This window comes from Cryptotermes secundus, unplaced genomic scaffold, assembly GCF_002891405.2.
Source record: "Cryptotermes secundus unplaced genomic scaffold, Csec_1.0 scaffold741, whole genome shotgun sequence".
In the NCBI taxonomy this organism is placed as follows: Eukaryota; Metazoa; Arthropoda; class Insecta; order Blattodea; family Kalotermitidae; genus Cryptotermes; species Cryptotermes secundus.
Genome location: NW_019724599.1, coordinates 590,359 through 605,108, shown reverse-complemented (window position 1 = coordinate 605,108; position 14,750 = coordinate 590,359). Strand labels below are relative to the sequence as shown.

Here is a 14,750-nt window from a genome sequence, read left to right as displayed (position 1 = left end):
CTTGTCCATCCGGAAAGTTGCTGATGAGGTTGGGATCAGCAGAGGTTCTACAAACACAATTTTTAACTGAAGATCTGGGCATGCGAAGAGTGGCGGCAAAATCTGTGCCCAAGCTGCTTTCGCCAGAGCACCAACAACTCTGCCTTGAGGTCGCACTGGATATGCTGCGGTGCTACAACAGGGATCCTGAGTTCCTGAAGACTGTGATCAATGGTGACGAGTCATGGGTGTACGGATATGACCCAGAAACCAAGGTCCAGGCATCACAATGGAAGCATCCAACATCCCCGAGGCCCAAAAAATCACAACAGGTTCGGAGCAATCTGAAGGTGATACAGACTGCTTTTTTTCAATTACCAGGGTGTTGCGCATCATGAGTATGCACCACTAGGGCAAACTGTCAATAAGGAGTATTACCAAGAAGTCCTCTGCCATCTTCATGATGCAGTTCAGCGCAAGAGACTGGAGCTGTAGGACACACGCAACTGGCAGCTGCATCGTGACAATGCCCCAGCTCATTCATCACACCTGATCCAGGGTTTCCTGGCCAAGCATGGCATTCCACAGGTTCGCCTGGCTCCCTACTTTCCTGACATGGCTCCTTGTGATTTCTGGCTGTTCCCAAGATTGAAGACATCACTAAAAGGCTCCCGTTTTGACAGCCATGAGGACATCATACAGAACGTGATGGCGCAGTNATTACGACAGGTTCGGAGCAATCTGAAGGTGATACAGACTGTTTTTTTCAATTACCGGGGTGTTGTGCGTCATGAGTATGCACCACTAGGGCAAACTGTCAATAAGGAGTATTACCAAGAAGTCCTCTGCCATCTTCATGATGCAGTTCAGCGCAAGAGACTGGAGCTGTAGGACACACGCAACTGGCAGCTGCATCGTGACAATGCCCCAGCTCATTCATCACACCTGATCCAGGGTTTCCTGGCCAAGCATGGCATTCCACAGGTTCGCCTGGCTCCCTACTTTCCTGACATGGCTCCTTGTGATTTCTGGCTGTTCCCAAGATTGAAGACATCACTAAAATGCTCCCGTTTTGACAGCCATGAGGACATCATACAGAACGTGATGGCGCAGTTGCATGCCATTCCAAAAGAAGACTTCCAGAATTGCTTCCAGTGATGGAAGGACCGCTGGCCTAAGTGTTTGGAGTCACAAGGGGCCTACTTTGAAGGGGATTAGGTATTGTAACCATCAAGATACAGAACTTTGTTCTCCCGGCCCAAGGTCAGATACTTTTTGGACAGAGCAGTATAAGTATTCCCGAAGTATGTGGAATTACATCAGCCTTTCAACAACATTCTTAATTTGGGGAATAAAAAGTCTGTTGGTGACATATGAAGTGAGTAAGGTGGTTGTGGAACAGCTGTTGTCTTGTGTTTCATCAGAAACTGATGGATTAATAGCAATGTGGGGTGGGTGCATTGTCAGCATGGAGCATCCATCGATTTGACCTCCAAGCATCGGACCTTTTTTTTTTCTGACAGCCTCATGAAGATGTTTCATTACTTCAAGATAATATTCCTCGGTCACTGTCTTGCCTTCTGGAAAAAATTCATGGTCAACAATGCCCTCAGAACTGGAAAAAAAAAAACTGTCAGCATGACTTTAACGCTTGACTACACTTGTCTTGCTTTTTTTTAACACTGTTAGCTTCATTTAAAAGCTCTTGACTCACATAAACTCAAATTTGTTTTTGCTCATCAGTCAAAAGGTATGGCACAAATTTGACTGCATCTGACTCATACCTATTATTATTATTATTATTATTATTATTGTTGTTGTTGTTGTTGTTGGAGGGGGTGGGTTTCCCCGTGCACTGCGACTAGTTGTTAATCTACTGTGCACCCCCCTTTAATATTCTACCAGTCCCCATGCCCTTCCAGTACTGGTGCTCACTATCAGCCCCGTTCTGCCAGCAAGGTCAGCCCTCTCTGGCAGTGGTCCCTGATACTTCCCCATCTACCGGAGGAATTGGAAACTACTTGGGTGGGTAACTTTGCCTAATTTTGCTCAGAGGCCTCCTAGAGACATGAGGATCTCTTACGTGCCGTAAATCTACGACACGGGACACACGGCTTAAAGTCCCTCCCGGAGGACTTGTTCCCTGAATTTTTCCGCCCTTAAAAATTCCACGACCTCCGCTGGGTTTGAACACGCGTACCTTGAGTCATGAGGTGGGAATGTGACCCCTAGACTATGGAGGCTGCTTAAATCATACCTAAATTTTGCATAAGAATTTCATGACAGGCAGTTTTCAAAATGCTTACTTCTTCAGCTACCTTGCGAAAAGTTAAATGATGGTTAGAACAAATGACTTTGTAACACTTGCAACAATTTCATCAGTTTTGGATATTGATGATCGGCCTGAACAAGGATCCCCATCCGCTGAAGTTCGGTCATCTTTGAAAGTGTCCACCACTCAAACGTTTGAGCCTGGCCTAAAGCCTCATTTCCAAATGAGGTTTTTAACATTTCAAATGTCTCCATAGGGGATTTTGCCAATTTAACACAAAATTTCACACGAATTCGTTGCTCCAGAAAATTGCTCATTTTAAACACAATAAAAATCACTGGGCCCACATAACACTTGTAGACACAAACCTATAACAATGTGGTGTGTGTGTGTATATCCTACATGATTAAAATTTAGTAAAGGACTTAAACGATATATATAAAATTTCAATTATGCCCATAAAATGAATTATGATTCATGAACCTTACAAATGAATGTCATACAACAAAAGTACCGCACATCAAAATCTGTCAAAAGCCTCAAAAATATGTAAATGTTTATACAGGCCCTTAAAATGAAAAAATGAAACATCAAAATTGGTGAGCTAATATTCAATGTCCTACTATACTGTTTGAATGAAATCTGTTCAGTAATATGGGCACTGTGACTATCAGGCAGATGGGCAGACATAAAGGTCCAACAGGCGAGTAAATTAAAGACCATTTTGGATGCACTTAAAGTGAAGTGTAGATGGAGACATTTCATTATTATATCATATTATATTACACAAAACAAACAGTCATATTTCATTACCTTAAATGGCCAAAGGAAGTTGGAAGCATATTTGAATTTATCTCCAACTGTGAATATTTCATGTATCAGGTCTTCAATGCAGATGATGTTGCACTTTGCTGGGAAAAAATACCAATTTAATTATAAAAACAGATTTATCACATTTACACACACATCAGTCATACCCCAGATTTGTATAGTACAAAATCAGCATTCTGGCCTTTCATGTATAAACAAAATAATTTGTGAAATTCATAAAAATTTTTGTTCAAATAGGATCTTGTAACATAAAAAAAATGAAATATGTAATCTTAACGTCCACTTCCGAACTTCTTATTACACAAGTACATACCAAATATGGAAAGAAATTCATATGGGTATGGCAATATGTTATCACAAAGAAAAGTTGCATAAATGCACTTATTAGCTCTGCCATATCTATCAACAATCTTATATTTCAACATCCTGTTGCATTGATGTATCACTCGTTCACTCATTCCCGTCTCTAATGCAACACAAAACTGTCCACAATTTCACCTTTATTTTAAAATTCCATTAAAATCAGTCAACTGCAACATGCTTCCGCCTTACAAGGCCATCTCAGGCAACTGTTCACCAACTGAGATTGCAGCACTACACCAGTTTATGCCAAAGCATCCCCATGCTATTGCATATCCTCCTTCACAATAAAATGTGTTTGAGAATGAACATTCTTTCTTTGCTCCATGTTATTTTCATTTTGTGGTGTCCATGTTGTGCCCCCTTTGTGTGTAGTTCTCATCAGTTGGCCATGTGCCCCTTGTACTGATCGTTTGGTGTGATACATACAACACACAAAGTGGTGCAGTGCGGCAGTTTCAATTGGTGAACAACTGCCTGAAGACGGTTTTGTAAGGCCAAAATATTTTGCAATGGAATGTAATTTAAAGGCATTTTAATATAAAGGAGAGACTGTAAACTATTTTGGCTTGCAGCAGAGATGGAATTGGAGAGAAAAATGTTCAAAACGAACATACCTACAAGCCAGTTCTAAATGCAGAAGTCACCTCACACTTTGTGGACACTAATGCTTTCAGTCTTTGAAATAATAAATCCACACTTCAGAACACTAGAAGCTCTTGATCATTACATGTGCTGCATAACAGCTTTTGCCTGCCTGTCTTTCCATGAACCATATGACCTTTTTTCACAAAATCACTATAAAAGTATGGAACTCCAAATCACAACTGCTAATCTGTGTCTGCGTCGCTGAACTTCTATCACAAAGAATAACTGCTCACATCTCACCCTTGCTCTTCAAAATGGTGAACGATTCTAAGTCGATCTATACCACCTTCCTTTTCTGCTATTTTACAAGCTTCCAACTGCAGAGACATACTGCTTCAATATTCTCATATTCACCATTTTTAACCTGCATTCACTAGCCACCTGACACAAGTCACAATGAAAGAGGCTATCGGCCTGAAGAGAATATCAGATAGCATCATGTAATGGGCATTACTTGCTGACTGCCATTCTAAAAACACTGTCCCCCAATTGCATCCATGTTCTGAGGAGTCAACTAATATTTTTTTTATTCCATAACTGCTCTAATTATACTTGTCAACCACTTCTGATTCTCTATTCAGACACAATACTCAGATTCTGAAATGCACTTTCTTCTGCTCTATATGACAAGGAATAGGACAAGAGGGTGGGTAATAAGTATACTCAACAAATGTCTGATATAAGTAGTTTGGCAATCAAAACTACAAATACAGTCAGTGTAAAAAGTAATGCAAAAATTAAAGTGCCTCAGTAAGTCCTACATTTATGTAAGGCAACATTAAGAAACTGAAGGTGCTTGCAATCTCTCTCTCTACAATGTAGTTCTCGTTTTGACCATATGGAAATGCTACTTCTTGTTAAGTAGACACTTCAGGTTTTCAATACCCTTGAAATGTCATGTTCACCTGTTCCCTCTTTAAAATTATTTTTTCTCTTTTAGATTAAAACATGTCATCAGCCTGCTTTTTTTTTTCTTCTAAAAACATGTATGCTGGTGCTCTCATGCTGTTTTAGCCCCAAGGTCAAAACAAAAACTGCACCAACGAATGTGTGACCTTTAACAAGTCTGTGGGTACATGTCAATTGAATACATATATTGGCACATAACAAGCAAAAAAGGCACTGCTTTTAAACATACTGAACATATGAACTTATTTTACTGTAGGTAAATATATGGACACAACTGACTAAAGTAAAATGTAAACAAGAGCAACAACAGTGAAGCCCCATTTCACATTTCCCTGAAGCATAATATTGGGTTTGAAAACTAAACTGAAGAAAACACGCTGAACATCGTGAGATAACAGAATGTAATAATAATGGAAGGACATACATAAATCAAGAAATACTATATGGAGATTCCATGGTACATTATACACAAATGCATGGTACAATTATTGCATTTCTGGACATTATCAATCACCCTGCTTTTATTTAAAACTCTACGTTTCAGAGACTGGATTCTGTCTCCATCTGCTTTGTTTGCTGGGCATCTCTAACCAGTCCAGTTTTCACCAATGTCCAAACGAGTGCATGTTTAGTTTTGAAAATGATTGACACTGAAATGGTTTCCAATGCATCTGAATTTCTTGAAGATACCCTTAACATATGGGATAATAACTGTGCACTGGTATATTGTATCTGAAGGACAGTTGCTTCTCGATGGCTTAAATATGGAGTCAACGAATTCTTGTGGGTATTCATCAAGCATCAGATCATGTCTTATGTTCTTAACTTCCTTGCTAAAATCCTCTTCTGATCCTGACATATGACCTTGGCTCAACTGATCAAACTATGAATGGCTCCCCTTTTCATGTGATGTGGGTGAATTTGAAGTGCACATGATACCTGTATGAGTAGGTTTCCGTGGCCAATATATGAGCCCTCTTTTTGACCATCAGGTCCAAGACCAGAAAAGTATCATTAGCTTCAGCTTCTATTCTAAATTTTATGACAGGACTATGGCTGTTGAAGTGGTGAAGAAATAAGCAGTGTGCGCAACATGCCAAGTAATTGCGGCTTTTTCTTTGGTGAAACAAGCAGATCTTCAGAAGTATGCATTATGGAGCACTAAAATAACCTGGCATAAGGTCTGCTTGAAAAATCAAGCAAATGAAGGCCACAAAATATGCTGGAAAGAAGTAAATAAAGTAATACATACACAATTTCTTCTCGATGATGGCATTGGATGTAATAGGGATACGCTGACCACGAACTTTAGCAAACCCTCGCTTGTAGATGAGCTCCCTTACACTCTTCAAGTTAGGGTAGCCCCATGTAACGTAAGGTTCACAGATGCGCAACATGTTTATTGTGGCCTGGAATTACAAAAATTCTATGAATATTGTTTCTATAAGACTGCTTTTTCATTCCCTATACCATTATTCATTATACTATATACTGCTATAGAAAGTATGGAAAAAGTAAAATTGTTCTGCATGAGGTTACTATTTTTAAAAATTTCTCTATTTTCACTATGTCATTCACATCATTAAAATAACTGTATGTATGCTTCATTATTAAAGCTGAATTGAGAAGGAAAATCTTGTACATTTCACGGGCATATCCATTCTTGTACACAAAGGATATCAGTATAAAATGTTACCGCCAAGGTCCAAGTAAGATAGCAGCAGGTATAAAATCAAAGTAACATGACTGAGTAAGAAAAAACCATATCTGATATGGTATCAAAAGAATTGTCACTGTTGCACATGATCTGTGAAAGATGCAAATAAAAGGATGGTTCATGGCTGACCAGGGCTTCCTTGTTTTAAAATAGGAATATAAATACCAGAATCACATAACTCACTCCTTTTCAAGATATTCTCCCATTGCACTAATGCATTTCTTCTGTCATCCTGAATACTTACTGATGATAGTAGCAAAAAGAATTTATCCTAACTGTGTAGCCAGTTCAAGCCCGCCCCCCATGTTCAAGTTCATCTTCAGCTTGAAATTTCTGTCCTCCTAGGTGCATGTTCACTGGTTTGAATGAATGAAAATCGCTTGGGGCTCAGTCAGGCCTGTAAGGGAGGTGGTTCATGATTTCCCAGCCAATGCCATCATTGTAAAGTTTGCCATATGGAGATGGGAACTGTTATGCACTATGATCTTGCTTAACATTCCCAACAGTTATGCCACCAGTGGATGCAATGTCATACACTGCAATTCACCTGTTTCCCATAAGCTGACCCCTGATGCAGCAAATGTTTGCATGCTGTACATCTGCTGGCCCAAAGTGAGAATGCAGTAGGTTCAAGACTTCTTTATGGTTTTCAGAAACTTACTATGTGAATCAGTCACTGGGTGTACATAACACAGTCTCATCCTTATACGAAGGATTTCTGGTGGTCTCACTTCCTCTTTCACAAGGTGACAGCATATAGCAACCAATCACCTTCCAAATACAAACCTACGGCATTACCATTACACCAACCTGCTTGGTCAACTTACATAATTTTATTAATATTCATCAGAATTCTGAACAGATGTTACTTGTAAAGGTTAATTTAGGCCATTCATTATGAAATTTATATTTATATATGTATCGCATACAGTTTTATCAAAATCTGTCAAACACTGAAAGCACAAATAATGTTCATTTAGGCACTTATGCAAAATGCCTTCCAAAATATAGCTAAACCAGAACAAACATGGCCAGATAACATTTAACATAGGCCTCATACCATGTCTGACTGAAATCAGGCAGACAATGGGGCTCCTCTTATATGCAGACAGATGGACACGATGGTGCTCACAGGTAATTTTCATTTGGTTTTTCAAAATGAAAATAAAAATGGTTAGTTTCATGATACAGCTGCTACTGACCAATTCCCTATTCCACAAGACTGACAAGATGCTTAGTAAAAGTCGTTCTGAATGCGATTAAAAAATTAATAAAATGACACAACCATTTACAGCAGAATGTAGCACTTTTAAGGACACCCTGAATGTAATAAACAATAACACAAGCAGATACAATGAAGAAATGAAAACGTGGATATGTTGCACCAATGCTGAATCATTTTGCAAGCTTTCCTTACCTTATTTAGCTTTATGAACACACCATTGTTGATCTGCTTCAGACGGAACAACTGCAATACCTTGCGCACCTTGGGGGCCACTTGGTTGATACTGAAATAGTATAACTTTTCATCCACTGCACATACGTAACTTCACACACAACAAAATTCAACTGTTCAGACAAGAAACAGTACTTCTGTTAGCACAACATCTGGCTATACTACATAAATGCCCAGGTTTCAGTTCCCAGTAAAAGTTAACTGGAATAACTGTGCAACCTAACCAGCCTTCTATCCAGAAGGTACCGATTCAACCTCAGGAGTAAATTCAGAAAGGAAAAGAAAGTATCACAAGACCAATTTACTTCCCAGTGGTACAAAAGTTATCTCCATTTCACCTACACGCTTTAATAATCAAGTATTTTACCTTTATGCCAACATTCTATTACACAAACACAAACTATTCTATAAGGGCTTTACCTTCAAAATTCAGCCTATGAGATAACATCTGGTAACATGCTTATTCAAGTCTGGGGAAAAACACCAATTTGAAAAAAACTAACAGACTTTGTATATCTGAAACTGAGTTTTACATGGCCAAATTCTCAAACTGGGGCAACGATATCCATCCCACAGTTAATTACTCCCCTCCCTCTTGCTTCTTCCTTTTGCATTACATTCATACAGATTATGTAAATACCAGTCAAAAGAGTTACAATTACAGAAGGTTTTGGGGATGAGCGCACACATGTTATCAAATGACTTGTCAGAGCTGTTTGAAATTAAACATAAAACTGTCAGACACAGGGGACACAAGCATGCCCATAAGTCATAGAAAAAGAACTGAAATACGAGTATGTAATAAACTCATGACTAATTACAAATGAAGACACAATAGCATAAAATTACAAATCTATAAGATGGACAAAAGACAGACCAAGGAGATCACTCTGAAAGAAATGTAGGTCCTCCTCCATTAAAACAAGATGTAATATTTACAGACATTTAAAATAAGTGTCATGTATGACATATAAAGATCTGTAACAAGTGTATCATCATTCTTAATGGGGTAGCTCTTTTCACGATTTCTTCCTGTGTTTATAAATGTTACCAGTACTTACTTAAAGATAGGTTCATTCTAAGGCAAAAAAAGAATAAATAAAAAGGTAACGTCCCTGTGCTTAACTAATTAAGCACTACGCCATGAAGGAGCATGGGGGAGCGGAAGTATAGATCCATATTTTGACCTCAGCACTAGCTGGAGATGAGTGGTGTGCTTCACGTCGCAGGGAGAGAGCCCGCAGTACCCACTGGATTAGGTGGTTGGGTGGATCCCAAAGCTGGTCTGGACAACTTATGACATATCGTTTTGTTGGTTTGTGGCCTGGGGCTGTCCAGAATGTGTTGGGGCAGAAGTATGTTGTATAGTGCTCAGCCTTCACGGTCATTCATTGTAGGTGGGAGACCACCAGACAATAAAAGATTGCTTCGCAGCCAGATTGGAACACAAAGGAGACCAGTGGGCAAAATAATTTTATACTTAAGGTGGATAACATATATTCCCAGTCAATTACTCCTTAGAGCTTCTTACCCTCTAATACGGATAACAAAGGCAAGACGTGCTTCTCCTGGAATGTAGTAATTGCCACGATTTCTTGCCTGACGTGCCAATCGGATTTCATCACGTTCGCGACTGTGATACTCCTTCACATATTTTTCAGCACGTTTGAAGATTTCCTTCCTCTTCTTGTAGTACTCTGTTCGTTTCTAAAATGTGATATGTTCTAATATTAAGTCACATTTTCACAACAGGCCCTATTAATTTAATGCTCAATGCCACCAATGTCAATTACAGTGAAACCACAATACCACAAGCATGGTTCATAACAAAGACTTCAAGACAACAAGAAAGCCACAAGCAAAACCTTAGCATAAAATGAGGGTTTTGTTTCCAGCAGCTTCACCATAATCAGTAATTCCTGATTTGCTGCCATTGTTTCCCCATATTTTGAACCAAAAGCATGTGTTACTTTACTTCTGACGTTATTTACGGCTAACAATACATAAAGATCCTATTAGCCCACTCGCTTGTGTCCTATCCCCATGTAAGTACAATATAGTCTCTCAATTTCCATTTCAGAAGCCTATTTCATTGCATACTGTGTCAAGTGGCTAGTTTACTTCTGTGCTTTATAGAGACAATGCTCAGTAGCTTTCCAGCCCTACAACACAAATTTCCTCTTCCCATGAGCTTCCACTCTTAGGATAATGATGTCAGAGAATAAAACTATGCAGGAATGTTATGGTTTTGTTCCCATGAAACATCCATTCACTCTAATATGGTTAGCGCAAAATATAAATTTTTCAAAACTCCAATTATGAGAATGAAACAGTACAGCTTAGGCCTGAATACAGTGCTTGAAATAATAAATCTATGTAAAGTCAGCAGCATGTCAAAAAGAAAAGCGCAAAGATATTAATTAACCTTTTCAACAATGTTTACAATACTGAAAAAAGAAAAAGACAAAAAAAAAAAGGTACATAATAAACCGAAGTAAACACTGTTCCTCTATTTCAAGATTACATTTTTCTGAAATTTGTTCTGTAATGTAGGTAAACATTTGTCTCATAAATTTCCTATTCAGAATGGTCTAAGACAAGGAGATGCTTATCGCGACTCCTTTTCAGCTTTGCTTTAGAATATTCCATTAGGAAGATCCGGGAAAACCAGGTGGAATTGAAATTAAATGGGACACATCAGCTGTTGGTCTTAGCCATCTATGTGAATCTACTGGGTGATGATACCATAAAGAAAAACACACAAACTTTAACTGACGCAAGCAAGGAGGTTGGTCTAGAAGTAAACACAGAGAAAACTACATATATGTTGCTGTCTCATCACCAAAATGCAGGGCAAAATCATGACATAAAGATAGGAAACATATGTTTTGAAAATGTGGCAGTTCAGTTATTTGGGAAAAACGATAACAAATCAAAACCTACTTGAGGAGGAAATTAAGAGCAGACTGAACTCGGGTAATGCTTGCTACCATTCAGTCCAGAACCTTTTGTCTTCTCATCTGCTGTCCAAAAACATAAAAATTAGAATATACAAAACTATAATTTTTCCTGGTGGTTCTGTATGGGTGTGAAGCTTGGTCTCTGACATTAAGTGAGGAACATAGACTGAGGGTGTTGAGGAGAATATTTGGGCCAGAGAGGAATGAAGTGACAGGGGGTTGGAGAAAACTGCATAATGAGGAACTTCATAACCTGTACTCTTCTCCAAGTATAACTAGAATGATCAGGGCAAGGAGAATGAGATGGGCAGGGCATGTAGCATGAATGGGGAGACAAGGAATGTATATAAGATATTGGTGGGAAAGCCAGACAGAAAGAGACCACTGGGAAGACCAAGGGGCAGGTGGGTGGACAATAAGAGTATTAAAATGGATCTTAGATATAGGATGGGATTGATCTGGCTCAGGATAGGGACCAGAGAAGGGCTCTTGTGAACACGGTAATGAACCTTCAGGTTCCATAAAATGCTGCGAAATTGTTGAGTAGCTGCAGATTTGGTTTCTCCTCAAAAAAGGCTCAGCTCCATAAGAAAGTAATGTGTGGGTCAGACAATGCAACAAACCTTTGCTACTACCACTGTTAACATAGAACAACCAGAAACTGCAGACATCATGGATCCTATCAACATGATACAGTGGGCTAATTTCAGTCAGTGTGACAACTTAAATGTGTCCATCTGATTTGGTCACAAAACTAAATCATTCTGGGTTCATATAAAATATAACTGCCATAACTGTAACATGCACTTTACAGATAAATACAGACGCAACAAAATNCGAAACATGTAAGGCAGGTGGTGACGAGGTGGAAAACTTAAAAAAGTGTCACATTTGACGGAAGGAACTTAATTGTTAATNCAATTTCATTATTTTTTTTCATTGTGAGTACTCGAAGTGTTTTGATTTGGTTCTTCTTTTACCAAATAATAACCCTGTCTAACAAACAGATTTTCTGCTTGGAACTGTATGATCCTGAAATGTATGCTGCTGTAATCAAGTTCTTACTTTCCACACATATAACACACATCATCACTATTTCAATGCATAACACTCACGTAGCATTTTCACACACTAACGAATCATGAATATTTCATACAGTATCAGAAGCTCATGATTACAGTTGACAGGCAAATGACATATCTCACTTCATGGCAGCTATTCAACATTTTTTTTGGAGTGATACTGAAGAGAAACTGTAATGTGTACTGCCTACTGGCCTGAAGTTTATGTGAGGAAATGTCCAAATACTCACTACCATGAATGCCTGAAAATCTGTGCTAGAAAAGCTCGATTCATATAAAACAGGTTCCTGAGATGAACACCGCCACAACACAATATTACAACTACCTGACATTTATTACTGTATTTTGTCAAGGTAGATACATACCTTAGATATACTATTTCCATTTTACAAACATATTTACAGTATGAAAAATTCTAACATTCTAGTATCTGGTCATATCTATTGCATGTGTTTGGCTATATACTGCAAAGACACCAGTGGCAAATAACCAATAGTTTGAATCCAAATACACTGTTATGGCCTAATGACAATTAAGCTAAATACTGCTAGTAAATACATCATTATGAACATCCAAGTAGATAAAACGATATAACAATAATCACTCTGATCTATTTAGCTTGGGCTGAATGTGGAATGGTATTTAAACCCTACTCGACTTAACCACCTACTTGGCCAGTCACAAATGTGAAGCACATTAGGCACACAAATATATTACTAAAATTACCTTCAGAGCAACATTTACACGAGCTGCTTTGGCTAAATCTCTTCGCTTTCGACTTTTAAGCACAGACTCGGGAACTGCTGGTAATTTCTTTCCTAACTCCCTCCGCTTTTCTTTCTTCTCCTTCTTCCCTTCCTCTTTCTCTTTGGCAGGAGTTTTCTCCTTCTGGGCCGGCTTCTCTTTCGGCTGCCTAAAATGTTCATTCTTTCAGTACCAATAAGCAAATGAAACACTGTAAATTGAATTGTAAACTACGGGTTAATAAGCAAACTCAAGATTAACAAAAATAACTGCGCACATGCTAAAATTTACAAAATAACGCTGAAAGCATAAGAATATAAACCGAAGATATACAATGAAAATAATTTCTTGGTTTTAGAATTCATAAGAAGCACAAACGCCTATAAATGTAACCTCTTCCAACATAGCTTGTTCCCACGATATATTAATAGTGTAAAATTTATTATGAAGCAAAACTAAAATATGCCGATGTCTTCTGATATGCTAACAGACATGATTCACTTACGTGTCAACCATTTTTAAGCGTTAGAGGCACATCCTGACCACATGCACCACTGATTACTAACTCCATGGATTATAAGAACGGAAAGGCTACAGAACCAAAGTAGCACAGGCCATTGGAAGCACGGATTACTAAATGTCCTATTCTCCATAAAATTTTCAGGACATAATGCGAAAGTCGAGCGGGGGTAAATGTCTGTAAATAAGGGACACAAATGCTCACAAGATAACAGTAGACACGACTATGCAGCCCCTATTTACAAGTGTCCGTTCCTAACGGTCACTTAGAATAAAATTTAGATAAGAAACGTAAAACTGAGGCAACCGCAGCGCCACCGTAATGTCCTAAGAAAAACGTCGATTATAAGCATTATAAGCGAAGCACTGGCAAAAAACTGTTAGGAAAGTTAGGAACTTTCCTAACTAACAAAAAAGCTCCATCCAGTGTGACTATCTAAATTTTACTACTTGAAAACTTGGCACACTTACATGTTTCGATCCTTACGGATCATCTTCTGGAGGAACATCAATACTTATTTGGAAATACTATCACAATAGGTGTTCTGAGTGCTAAATTACATTCAGACAATGCCTGGAATACGCAATATACACAAAATCCAAATATTTTCACAATCACAGCAGCTTTCCTGGTATTAAAGTGTGATTGTGAAAATATTGGATTTTGTGTATATTGCCTATTCCAGGCATTGTGTGTATGTAATTTAGCACTTGGAACACCTATTGTGATAGTAGTTTCCACATAAGTATTGATGTTCTCTCTGAAGATAGTCCGTAAGAATCGAAACATGTAAGGGTGCTATGTTTTCAAGTAGTAAAACTTAAATAGTCACACTGGACGGAGTTGTTGTCTTTGTAATATATTCAATGTGGTATTTCCAGCTTATTTTATCATCAGTGAATATTCCAAGAAATTTAATATTGGATAGAGATGTCTGAGAGGACACAAGTCTTCATAACCACTGCTGTGAGGACCTTTAATCCTATGTAAAATGCCTCATTTATACAGCGCACTGTACTTTGCATAGCCACAGTGTAAGTCATGTTGTTTTCTGTTTGTCTCTGTTAAGGATATATCAAGTGACACAATGAGTTTTTAGGTACAATTAAAACAATTCTTATATTTACATTCTTTTTATTCATTACAGGAATATTTCAGTTATAAATCTTTTTAAGATGCGAGTAACTGTCTTACTTTACAATTTAAAGAATCAAGATTGTCAGCCTGTGTTCTAGTTTTTAGTTACTTACTTTAGATATACACAATTCTTAT

At 38.2% G+C, this 14,750-nt stretch overlaps 1 protein-coding gene across 1 annotated transcript in view; it reads right to left on the bottom strand.

Annotated features, from left to right (window-relative positions):
• Positions 1-13,546, bottom strand: part of LOC111862423 (60S ribosomal protein L7) — a 19,625-nt gene extending 6,079 nt beyond the window's left edge. Inside the window, exons 1-6 of the mRNA XM_023847809.2 lie at positions 13,464-13,546; positions 12,941-13,127; positions 9,704-9,879; positions 8,134-8,224; positions 6,252-6,408; positions 3,065-3,162 (exon numbers count right to left, since the gene is read on the bottom strand). Of these exons, the coding sequence (XP_023703577.1) occupies positions 3,065-3,162; positions 6,252-6,408; positions 8,134-8,224; positions 9,704-9,879; positions 12,941-13,127; positions 13,464-13,474 (720 nt within the window). The 5' untranslated portion in view covers positions 13,475-13,546. The remainder of the gene's footprint in view (positions 1-3,064; positions 3,163-6,251; positions 6,409-8,133; positions 8,225-9,703; positions 9,880-12,940; positions 13,128-13,463) is intronic.
• Between the last annotated feature and the right edge of the window lie 1,204 nt (positions 13,547-14,750).